At 46.6% G+C, this 12382-nt stretch overlaps 5 protein-coding genes across 5 annotated transcripts; all 5 read right to left on the bottom strand.

Moving 5' to 3' along the window:
- Window positions 1–122: 122 nt before the first annotated feature.
- AO090020000242 (uncharacterized protein) lies at window positions 123–1532 on the bottom strand (the record flags this gene model as incomplete). Its single annotated transcript, XM_023238097.1, has 4 exons — window positions 123–288; window positions 421–952; window positions 1022–1363; window positions 1418–1532. 4 exons carry the CDS (start codon window positions 1530–1532, stop codon window positions 123–125), a joined length of 1155 nt encoding a protein of 384 aa, XP_023092755.1.
- Window positions 1533–3484: 1952 nt separating this feature from the next.
- Window positions 3485–4027, bottom strand: AO090020000244 (uncharacterized protein; the record flags this gene model as incomplete). The annotated part of the gene is made up of 1 exon (XM_001824541.1): window positions 3485–4027. One exon carries the CDS (start codon window positions 4025–4027, stop codon window positions 3485–3487), a length of 543 nt encoding a protein of 180 aa, XP_001824593.1.
- Window positions 4028–5298: 1271 nt separating this feature from the next.
- AO090020000245 (uncharacterized protein) lies at window positions 5299–5850 on the bottom strand (the record flags this gene model as incomplete). The annotated part of the gene is made up of 2 exons (XM_023238096.1): window positions 5299–5512; window positions 5648–5850. 2 exons carry the CDS (start codon window positions 5848–5850, stop codon window positions 5299–5301), a joined length of 417 nt encoding a protein of 138 aa, XP_023092756.1.
- A 928-nt stretch (window positions 5851–6778) lies between these two features.
- Window positions 6779–7253, bottom strand: AO090020000246 (uncharacterized protein; the record flags this gene model as incomplete). The annotated part of the gene is made up of 2 exons (XM_023238094.1): window positions 6779–6959; window positions 7045–7253. The coding sequence occupies 2 exons, from the start codon at window positions 7251–7253 to the stop codon at window positions 6779–6781; spliced, it is 390 nt and encodes a 129-aa protein (XP_023092757.1).
- A 2822-nt stretch (window positions 7254–10075) lies between these two features.
- On the bottom strand, window positions 10076–11405 carry AO090020000247 (uncharacterized protein; the record flags this gene model as incomplete). The annotated part of the gene is made up of 3 exons (XM_023238093.1): window positions 10076–10638; window positions 10846–11299; window positions 11358–11405. 3 exons carry the CDS (start codon window positions 11403–11405, stop codon window positions 10076–10078), a joined length of 1065 nt encoding a protein of 354 aa, XP_023092758.1.
- Between the last annotated feature and the right edge of the window lie 977 nt (window positions 11406–12382).

The raw sequence follows: 12382 nt of genomic DNA, 5'->3' as shown, positions 1-12382 counted from the left end.
GCAATCTACTGAGCTTCTGTTACGAAATGTTATAAGCCAGGTTGACTAGGTGGATTGAGCATTGCATCCAGGTAACTTTTGTAACATGAGAGAAGGACAGAAAAGTGGGAAGGGAAGACTTGTCAGACGAATGGCATGGCCATTAGGCCATCTGGCAAACCCTGTCTGAGTTCTCGTAACGACTGAGACAGAGTATCAGGCTTAGGCAATGAGGAAATATAAGATAGAATGGGGCGATGTGACATTTTCATAGAATGTAGAAGAGGGTGTGTGATAGCAAGATAGAGACTGAACGGAAATATGGAAAGGAAAAACGGATACTCTGTCCGTTCACTGCTTTGACAGAAGTGGGAAAACAACTAAACTACCTAATAGAACTCCCACAAGATATAAGTGGGATTAATAGCGGAGATGTCTCACTGAATGAAGGCGGTCCCATCCTCGCGAATGTAGATTGTTCCCTGTGCCATGGGCGTCTTCATAGCATCGGCGGCCGAGATACAATACACTTTGCTGATGTCCATACGGCGACACTCTACTTCTGGCGACTCTGGCGACTCTGGTGACTCTGGCGATTCTGGCGGCACTGTGCTGAGATGAATGCAAGGGTACATCCTAGGATGAATATCACTATGGTAAGAGTTAAGGACCAAGCCAATCCGGCCCAGAGGCTGAGAGATAATGAGCCCATGAATAGAAAACATGCCATTACTGTCTGATGCCAGATTTATCTTGCTCCCATTTTTACATGTTTTAACGTCCCCGCAGAGGTGGAACTGGAATGGCGATCCCGCTAGCAGTCCATTCGTACATGGGTCATTAATATCCGTGTGTTGCCATTCGAATATTGAAAGGTCATCCTGATACTCTTTCATTATTTCAAGCTGGAGTGAAAGCATCGCATTTGTCAGGCCGTTAAATCGAACGGAGAGGTCTGGCACAAGGAAGATTCCTATCAAACAATAGGCCAAATCTTCTTTACCCACCTCTTTGGCGTCTCGTAGGGATGCCCAAGACATACGTTTGGCCACGCTGCAACTTTGCACTTTCTCGGGGTTTCTCAATACCGCCTCCTCAATGCCGGTGGTAGAAGACAGCTCCTTGCACAGGTCACTTTTGCGACCCACTACCTTCCCCGTCTTGGTAAAAAAGAGTATTTCATTGGAGGCCATCAGCTCTGGGAGGGTATATGCGTGCTGGAACCATTTGCTCTGGTCCCAATCTGCGACCTTTTCAATGTCGGATAGATATACAAAACAAAGGCTGGCCATTCTATAGAGCTCAAAGATAGATTTCCAGAGGTTATGCTTCCTAGTGTTCGTGACGCAAGATGATTCCGTCCACAACCACTCATACCCGTATTCTATCGCCTTCTCGCAGGCTTTATCAAGACGGGCGTCTGGGGGAAGAAAAGTACCTGGGGACTCCGGAATCATATCCCAACTTCGCGAAAAGATTGCGAAGCTCGAGGGAAAGGCCCGGACTTGATGAAAGTACTCTGGTGTCCGAGTGGCCGTATAGACAAGATGCATCTCGTATGTCAAAGATTGAATGAGTGGTTAAGTTAGATAATAATAAACTGCAGCTGCCCCAACGTACATGAAGCTTGCCGTAGATGATCACTGTTCGCTAGCGTTCGCGATATACAGGATAGCTGTGGCAGAGCAAAAGTATTACCGGCTAGGGTTCGATCGTCAGTGTTTTGGCGCGAGATGATGCACCTGAGGATACTTTCTGTGAAGTTCACGCCACTGATCTCAACGATGAACAGTAGAATAGTAAAATGAAATAGTAATTGAATTAATCCTGTGATAAGGACTTGACGAGAATGCTAGACCTGAAGCTGTGCAGTATATCATTTAGGGTCGGACTCGTACCACTACTTATAGATATTCTTAGTCTTTTGAAGTCGACGATTTCCGGGGTCTCTATTCTATTTGCATGCGATATTCTTATCGGAAGAATGGTCATTCCTGAGGATATTTACAATGGAACTGACTTAACCTTGTACTGTATACGCCTGGGAAACTCGCCGTCCTACGTGTTTACCAAGATACTGACAGTGGCTTAGATGAGATCCTACTTGAAAGTATCCGATGAGGTGTGTGCCAGAAAGATCATGGAAAGTACCCTGTTAGGCTAGTTCGGATCTCTCCTCTTGCTTCGTACTAGTACTTTCCATATCTAAGCCGGATGGCTCCATCTTTCTACGGCAAGTAGACATCTTGGACAGAATGGTCCAAGCCACTGTTCCTTGTTTCCTCTCTGTATTACCATCACCTTCGGGAAATGCCGAATAATCCTGGCACATACTTTCATTTTCCATTGTTTTCTAATGATGTTCCTTTCTGAAAGCCGAAATCTGGTATATGGGCTGAAATCATATGGGCAGGCTAGGAACCAAGTGTGCAAATTTAGTACAATGGAGAATGCATGATATTTGGTTTACAGGTTGAGTATTCTTGTCCTGGTGCGTGTATGAGCAGGATAAAGTACAAACCTTTAAAATATTCAACAGTGCAGTGGCCTGAAAGCGATCAAGTGAAATACCATACACAATGAACATGGAAGCATGATGGCAAAAGAGGACCTGCGCAACGAAGGCGAGCGTCAAACCGAGAAGCCAGAAGGATTGAGCCAGGTATGTTAATCTGAAGTATTTCAAGCGTTGCCTTTGGCTCTTGTGCGCCGTGTTTTCTTTTTCCCCTTAGTTTTACTCTGGACCCTTCTTGTACTCCCGCTTTCGTTTCCCCCCCTCCGAATTCTCTTCTCTGGAGGTGCCAGTCTCCATGAATTCCAGCTCACGTCTTGCCCTAGCGTCAGCCCTTTGTTGCTGACGCTGGCGCGTAAGCTCTACTAATTTCTCAGAATTTCCTACCCGCCCATCTTGAAGTACAGTGATAGATTGCTTTTGTAAGGTCCCATCATATTCTTCTATCTGCATAGCATTGGCCCAATGATAGTACGGTGATTGCCCTTCCAGTCTGACACAGATACCTAGCTTGGCTTGTGGTTTAGCCGCGTCGAAACACTCAAGGCCTAACAGATAACCGTCTTGTCTCCGATCGTATAGCGGCACGTCCAGCTTAAAAGGCTTACTGTAAAGAGGAGGCCGAAGAAGTCGGGAGCAAGGCGTAATAAGATCGATACGATGGCAGAAGGCGAATTCTGCAGGCGAATCTGCTAGTAGCCTCTCACGAGTAACAGAGTTGATGGGCACTTGGGCCCTCTAGGCGAATATCGAAAGATTATTAGGGTATATCTGTATTAGCCGGAATTGAAGTTGGTGGAACATGCTTTCCGGTGTGGGTCTGTCTGGTAGGGCCTTTATATTAAATATGCCCTTCAGACTGTGTATCACATCTGTTTCCGAACGACCCTGTCGCCCGGCAGCCCAGGACATTCGTTTAGCTATACAAGCACTCCCCATCCTGGCAGGATCCTGAAGAATATCGACGTCAATCCTGGTCCACAATGATAGATATTACAAGATGTCCGACTTTTTGCACAAGCGTTTGGCCTCACTAGAATAGAAGGTAATCTCGTTTGAAGCTAGTAGCTCTTGCAGAGCCCAGGCCTCATTCAACCAGCTACTATTTTGTATCTTCTCCATGAAGTTGCTATCCCCATCTGTATAGACGACATCCTGTAGGTAAACCAAACACATGGGAGCACGGCGATAGTCTGCATACTCTAGCCCGTTCATGGCGGACTTTGCTCTAAGGCTCACTCCAGGCCCAGAGATAAAGCAAGTATCGATTTGTAGAAATGGAATGTCAATATAGGCTGCAGCCTTACATGCCGTGCACAGGCTCGTTTTTGACGTGGGAGTCTGTGACATGCGGAAGACATTCCTCCATGTATACGAAAGAATGGCCCAAGGTGTTTCCAACGGCTGCTCCATCAAAATTTCGATATTTTCCGTATTACTCGTGCTTGCAAACATACGGGCATCTCGAGCAGCCCTCAAAGAATCCATGATGCTGCTGCTGGGCTGAGATTCTGGGAAGCCCTGCATTTGTTCCATATTTGTCCTGTGTATCAGGTGACAGATTTCTAGTGGCCCAAGAACTCCTGCCTCGTGTCTAGATGGTGTGAGTGGCTCAGAGGGTGGCAATATAGTAAACCAAGGCGAGTAATTGATTGATTTCAGTTTAGGTTATCGTACGACTCATGATAATGGCAAGGTATCGTCTGGCTGGCGAGCTGTGAGTGCTTATAGCCATGGCACCGAGGTGGGCATGCTTGTGTTTGTCTGCGCTGTCTAAGCTCTCTGTACTACGTGCTGTCACAGAGGTCTCATTTGCATCCCTTGGTTATGTCTCAGTTAGACTAGAGCCCAAACCTGCAGTCTTTGTATATCGCTAGTCTGAAACAGAACCATCTTGCTAGCAAATGGTTGGAGCTTTCATACCTCCAACAATGACTACGGTTGGCTTCATTTAACAACATCCTAAGACGGTGCATCGGATTACTTTCTGTTCTTCTCCACAATGTAGGCTTGGGAACGCTACATAACTAATGGTTCTTGAAGGTGCAATATCTATATCAGTCTTGGACGGATATACTGTCTTTTTGCGTTTGGGCCTATCTTCTAGTGCAGAGAACAAACCCATCTATTCATTATTAGAATCCGAAACACAACATCATACTCCATTAGTCATAAGGTATCATTATCCCGAACAATGAGATAGCAAGCTGGAGACATCCACTTTACGGTGACAAAAAGGAGGGACTGACCACAGAGGAATGCCAAACAAATCCTCCCTGAATTTGCAATGGGTTTCCAAAGGCACATACCGACCTCCGACGCCATCCAGATACTGCTACCGTGTTTCAATGAATGGCAAGGCCAAATCCAGCCAATGTGATCTACGTCTCCCTCCCCTTGATAGGTCTCTACTAAATCCCTGCACTCCTTAAATGCACAGGGACTCATAAAGCACAGGCATCAGAGAGCCTGTCTTGGTAATTTGAAACAAATGATCAACTCACTTTTTACTCAATGTAATCTGACAAGGCGGTCTGACAATGGCATATGAGCTGCACCTAGTTGTATTCCTGTGATAACAGTGTGAGGTATGATATCCACCTGGTCCTTACATATGGATGAAACGCGCAGATATTTAGATCACGACCTAGGTCGGGGTTCAGTATACATAAATGAAGCCTTGAAAATATATCAAGCTATAGAAAACTACTCAATGCTGGTGTCCATAGGGATAAATCAGGGGGGTATGAGCAGCTAATGCTATCTTGGCTAAACTGGCACATATACAGATCACCTGCTATGTACACTCAAGAACGCCCAAACACTAGTCCGGATCTTTTATGACCATGACCCACATAACAATGGCGAGTTTCAATATTCGTCATCATCATTTGGGATATGGAAAGTACCCTTTGGGTGTGCGAGGCCCAGATGGGGCGGTCTCCATCGTTGTAGAGAACGAGGTTCCCACCATCCTGGATGATGCAGTAAACGTCGCTCCCTTCTCCCCTTGTGCTGGTGCTCCAGACTTCCACGTCATCGTTGGTACACGGCATGACATCGTGTCAGCCCAGGAGGTCCCCATAATCCAACTCCTGTCACATAGTGCCAGTAGCGAGAGGAATTCGAACGTAAAAGGAGTACCGAAAAACTTACTACATGACGAGGTCTCCGTCCTCTTGCATATGGATACCTTGAATGTCGTAGCGCTGTTCGCGAGTGTTTTGCCAAACACATCTGCCGTCATGGTACACGTCGATCTTGCCGTCCTCCTGCATCGTGAGCCCGCTCCGGTCATCCTCACTTTTGATGTTCTGGCCAGGCCTGAGCCATTGGCCGTTCTGGAGAATGTTTGGCATGTTGTCTGAGGATATGTGAAGGTGGAGGGGAGATTTTGAACGTGTTGAGGAAGAAGATAAACAGATAGTTTGTGTTTCTGAGAGACTGGATACTTGGGTTTAGCATTTGAAACGAGGGCATGACGGTGTTTATCTGTTCTCTTCTCGTCTGCCAAACGGCCAGTGGCATCAAACGCAGCACGAACCCCAGCTCAACATGCTGGGTTGTTTTCCGGGCACTCTGTAAGCTATGAATGATGACAATTTTATACAAAAGTTATGCTCGAATACCAAGACTAACTAGGACGTTGTCACCTGGCTCTCTAGATCCCACCCCTGCACTAACTTGAACAGAATACGATAATAATTTTCTCAAGGCCGAGAGCTGGGATCGGTAAGGATATACATCATGCGGGTACAGAGAGTACTTCTAAACCTCTAGTAGTAAATTCGTGGTGAGTTGCCCTAGTGGCACTGGAAGATTGTTTGGTGCATGTATAACTTTGAAACATGGCTAGATTTTAAACGCTTATAGTTTAACCAATTCATAACGAGTTTGATTTCTCATTGAAGCTCGGTAAAATCAGTACACAGCGTACTGACTGTCCCAACCATAGGATCGGACAATCCCCTGGAAGTTCGATCTAGTAGCATTGCGTTAGGGCGGAGCATTGTTCCTCCTGGCCAGCCTTTGGGGTTAAATGGCCAATTCTTTCAACTCGGGGTCCAACCTTCCATATATAGGTGGTAAGGCTTGGTAAGCTGCATATTTACGTTACCAGCCAGCTATCTAATAAATATAGTGTTGAGCAGATATCACAGCAAACAAAACTACAAATGCTGGCTTTATCCGTACGTAGACCACGGGAGCTCGGATATTCAGCATTATAATCTACATACGGGCCTTATATGGAGATTACCTGTTGAGGGTCATTACTTCTCCAAACCCCTATGGCCTGCAACTCCCAGAGCAAACATGGCCAGGATCTCTTGGGGTGCGGGAAGACCAAATGGCGTTTTCACCCCTGTAGAGTACGACGTTACCATCATCCTGCACGAAGCAGCACACGCTGTGGTCCCCAATAGGATAAGCGGTGTCAGTCTGCCAGATGGGCTTGCCACGCTTGGTACTACACATGGTATTGTATTAGCCCAGGAGGCACTATGATCAAAACTAACACATGTTGGCCAGCACAAGGGAAATGAGACACGTACTACAGACAAAGGTTGCCATCCCTTTTCATCTTAAGGCCCTTGATGTCATTGCGCTGCTCGGTCTGAAATACACATTGACCCGAGTGAGAGAGAATGAGCCTGCCATCGGTCTGCACACCGAACTCAACCGTACCGTCTTTGCTTTTCAGATTGTGGCCTACTTCAACCCAGTCACCGGGATAGAGAATGTACGACGAATAGAGAGACATGGTGCTGTGGATATGTAAATATGGTGGGGAGGCTTTGCCGTGTGTGAGGAGGATAGATAGATAGACTGTGTCTCTGAGAGTCTGGACGTTTGATTTTAGTACATGAAAGTGAGTATGAGAGGATTCATATATTCTCTGCCATGTGCTGGGTAGCATCCTACACAACTTAAAGATGACTCTATCATTCATATACGACTGTGGATGACTCAGGGTGGGTCCTTGAATTATAGGAGTCATCCTCGGCTTTTAGACTAGTTCTCATTACTTCTAAGGTGTACTGCGGAACTCTGCGCATTATTCAAATAATATTCGAGAATATCACGGTTACAGCAGTGATATTTCAATCCGGAATATTGTGTATGTATTCCATACAATACTCTTCACTAAGCTTAAGGATTGAAAACATATTCTGAATAGCTCCGATCTCTTTCTTTACCCTGGTTCTGAATCATCTGGAGGGCATTGCTGGTCAATGTCCCATCATATCCGGTGGAGAAACAGTACTTTCATCTAATTGACCTAACCAGTCCTCCACAGTAGATACAAGGTCCTATGATCTATAGACAACCACAAAACACCATACTGGGCACTAGGCAGGTAGATGAGTACGTATAACGAACTCCGAGACCCCAACGTTGATTTCAAATGACCGGTAAGATCACGGTATATCCGGTGAAAGATCAGGGTTAACATGTAGACGTATGTGAACTAATCTACGTACCTCATATCGCTAAACTTCCATAACTCCCCGGTGCCGTACTTCTAACGCAGGAGAGTACATAGTTGAATGTGAACCACAGGAACAATTAAGAAAAGCCTATAGTTTTTGACCGCGGGAATGATATCACCCTGTTATGGGATATATTAGATCAATGCTGAAGGTTATGCGACAAGCAAATCGGACTATGGTACCTGCTCCTTTCGAATGGGCGCTCTCCTTCTAAGCAAAGTGTCTAGCCCTGATGCCCGACAAAGGCTGGCATCTATAAAGATAAAAATGGAAAGATATCGCGCCAGACTACGGTAAAAAAACACAGAAAATATTAATAGAATTATAGAACATGATAACAGGAAATATAGAACTTATGTATGGGTTTATAAACATTCTCCTGGAAGAGCCATAAGACCCGACCTCGACTTAAAAGCATTTTGAATAGGGTTGGGTACTAAAGACTACTTGTAATCATATAACGTTATATACTAGACATGTACCACAGAGAAAGGGCGAATCAGCATGCTGACTCTTGTCGAAGTGTGCAATACTCATGGTCCTTACAAAAGTAGCACCCAGGTCGATTTATACGGCTATCTTGACAAATTGCCCGATTGCTTATTCAACCCACCTTACAACGGAATCCGACCTAATCATAGTTCTCTACTTGTCCAGAGCTTCATGTATGTCCCGATTTTTCATCTTCTCATGAAGCAATTTGCCCGTTGGTTACACCATACAATAACCTTGGCTATTATCCCATCACTAGTCGACTCAGTGTTATGTGTAGTAATACTCGCATGGGCATTGCTTTTGATAGTCTCTCCTGATCTGATTGCTGATCGAATATGAACTCCTCAAGCTAGATCTTCGCGCCACGGAAATGCCTGCCAAAAAAGGAATTTTGCCTAGCTCTGTAGGACTAAGTGCACCGGATATCGAGCAGGATTCGATAGTTAGATCCCTAAGTTGTCGGGCGGCGATAGTACCTTTGTTGTCATAGCTACACACACATGTAATACCGTCATTCGTCAAGTAGATTATTCATGGTGCGAGACATGTCACTGAAAGCGACTCAGTCGCCAATCCCCCGACCATATCACGGGGCGGGAAACTTCGTCGCAACATCCTCACAGTGGCTCTAACCCAAGAGCTATGTTCCTTGGTGTTCATTCTTCCGTATTATCTACAGTTTACCTCGAAACTGCCGTTGTTGCCCTGGTGAAACCGGGGATTTGGGTAAACATGAATTGCGCAGGAAGATTTATCGAAATGTGCATGAATGATTTCGCCATGCACCTATACCTTCACCTTCGTCCTTATGTACGTGTCTAGCTGCCCGTTGCCAACATTGCAGCCCATAATCTCCCGCTGCCCAATCATACCCGGTTCGACCCCACGCCTTTGCATAAGGGTGGAGCCTTGTTTTCTGTCAAGTTGTTTGGGTCGGGCGATCAACGCTACTTGTTTCGGTGCTGAATTTCCATACATGGGTAGAAGAAGGGTTTGTGAAGCTGCTCCAGGATCATAGTAAAGATAGGAATGACGACTACGTTGCGGCTGTTGTACCAAGAGAGACTCCTTTGAAGAAAGTGGGTTTTGAAGGTGGTTTTGAGAGTCGAGGTTGGGGGCTATTGTAGATGATCGAGACTACACCAAAGGTAGATGACAGAATGCTACGAGTGTCGTAAGGCAGAACTTAGGCGCGTTTGTGTCGAGCATGGATAAACATAGGAGAGCAAGCTCGGGGACTCTGCTGAGGCCGAATCGGAGCAGTTGTGCTGAGCTTAGAACTAGCTCTACTACCCGGTCGTGAGCAAAGGAAGTAGGGATCTGCAGCAGCCGTTGGGTCACAATTGGCGGAGATATTTATTGAATATCACCTAAGCTGACTGCTGCAGGACGACGAGGGCTGTGCCAAGGCTGCGTAAGATGACTCCATTGCAACTGTCTCCCCGCTTCCTTGCCTGCCGTGGATATTATAGCGGTTTTTTCAAGTCTACGAATCCATTCAATATTCTGCCCACCCCATGGGTCGTTTCTATTATGCATGGGATTGTTGCTGTTGTTGATCGTCATGAGCGCATGTACATATATCCGTTATCGTATCTTAACGTGTGTGCTTCAGCACAATAACGGGTTGGACCTCCGTCACCTCCACGGGATCATCAGCCATGCTGTGGTCGCGCACTACGCTTGCACAGTCCGTTGCACTGGAGTTCGTGCTCGACATGGCATGCCACTCCGGGTCATCTCGGCGACTGTCTGAATCCTTGCTGTCCGGGGTCAACCGCTCGAAGTCGCCCGTAGTAGGGGTAGGTGTCTGTCCGGACCAACCACTGGTTTCGCTACGGTCCGATCCTCTCTTTCGCTGGTTCGAGAAGCTGTTAGCCCATGGGCTATAGGGCGGAGTGTAGGCCTTGCTATGCTTCTTGGCCATTATGAACGGTCGGAAGGCAGTGGCGGCTGCAAGGAAGACACCCAGCGCGGCGCTTATGTAAAGGGTGTACATTTCGAAGATGCCATCTGCGTGACCGTCGTGTTCCAGACCGGCGGCTCGAGCTATGGACAGTCCAACCTGGACGACATCTATGCATAGGGAGCCTGCAATGGCCAGTTTCTGGGTCCAGTCTGCGCGAACCTTCCATATCACACCGACCGGGATAGCCAGGACTATAGAGTATATTAGTTTTGTGATTCAGGATAGGTCCCGAGCGATAGATCATACTCAAAATGTCCGATACAACATCAACGGCTACCTTTGATGCCGTGTATGCAGTAAGTGAGCCCAGATATTTCGAGGTGTTGCACTCCACTAGGGCTCCTGTTAGAACGATGGACTTGGCAGGGCAAGAAGTATCATGAAGAGGGATAACTCACTAGCAGCGGCACCCCGATGGGGGCAGGTCACCCAGAAGGCAACCAGTCCAAAAACCAAGAGACCGAAATTGAACAAGCAAGCAAACCACCAGTAGATTTGCCAGAGACGTAGACGATCGATCAACTTTCTAAAGAACACCAGGAAAAAGAACTTGACAGCACATATCGCGCACCAGGTGAGCATCAGAGTGGCCAATGTCCACGTGTGGTCCTCATTTGACAACTCTACCATGTTCGCCGGTACCTCCAAACGCCCAAGGGCAATGGCGTCCACCAGATACATGATGTAGACTGTCTTGTGATACATGACCACCGTACTTGCCACTAGGAAGACGGTGGCTACTATAAGCACTCCATCGTCGGCTTGGAACTTGTGTTTCTGCACACCAAACCTGAGCACAAAACGTACGATGACTCCAACGATGGCGAGAGCGAAGAAGACGCCGGTTGATATCTAAAACAATGTGTTAACGTGCTGAAAACCAATGTAAGCAAGGGGTATATTGTTATACCAGCAGGGGCTGTTTGTTGATTCGACTGCTCTTATCATCTATGGCCATGGTGAGCGATCTCTCCTCATTTCAGGTTGTGCTCCGGTTGCTGGCCCCAGCAAGCGGGGTGATGGCTTTTTATCCTGGCATGTACGCAGCACAGACATGTTAACATGTTTGTAAATGTAAGCCTTGTAGATCACTAGATGGGGGCCGTCATGTCTGTCCAGGGAAGATATCCTGTTGTCGGTGTGAATAAGGTGGGTGATGAGTGGATGAGGATGATTGCTGACTGTGCGGGATGCCACTTTTTATGCATGGGCCAAGTTAGTGCTTACGGGCCAGACTAATTCTGTTGCTCCTCCCGTACAGCAAGGCGGTGCCGTGACTCCGCATCAATTTCATATGACTTGATTCTTTTTACCTTCATTATTGGTGGAACTGAAGGGAGAATACGAAATAGCCGCCCTCGACCTTCCCATCTTGAGTGCAGTGCAGGTTCAGGGCAAAAATAAATAAGCATTGCCGGTCAATGCCCCCTCCTCTCCAGTAAAGACACCGCACTTTTCAGATCGATAAGGATAAGGTCCTCTATTCCAGTACTGGAAAGTAATGCAGGAGTGGCGTCCGGCTTTTTACTAGGGCTAGGGCTAGCGGACTCACCAGGTCTGACTGAGCACGTGTCGCCGCTAGACCTTCCTCGGATCTAGCCATATATCAATCATTGGACTTAGCTAGGTAAACTTCAAATGGCTATTGAGTCCATAAAATAGTCAGTAGAAGTGCTTGACAATAATCATGTATAACCAACGTCGCCTAATTCGAGATTTCAGTTTTTCCCTTGTACCTGGTCCTCTTGTAACCCGGGAAAATGTATCATTAAACCTGGGGAAAAGAGTCATGCGCCTTTGTCATTAGCTAAGACTCATAGCTCCTATTCCAGTGCAATGATATATATTCAATCAATACTAAGGGCTCTCTGGCAAGGCCAGCTAACCATGGAGCCAGCGACTGACGAATGAACGCTCTTTCTCATCAAGCAGCGT

Source organism: Aspergillus oryzae, chromosome 6 (assembly GCF_000184455.2).
Source record: "Aspergillus oryzae RIB40 DNA, chromosome 6".
NCBI classification, from domain to species: Eukaryota; Fungi; Ascomycota; class Eurotiomycetes; order Eurotiales; family Aspergillaceae; genus Aspergillus; species Aspergillus oryzae.
This window is presented reverse-complemented; position numbering and strand designations above follow the sequence as displayed.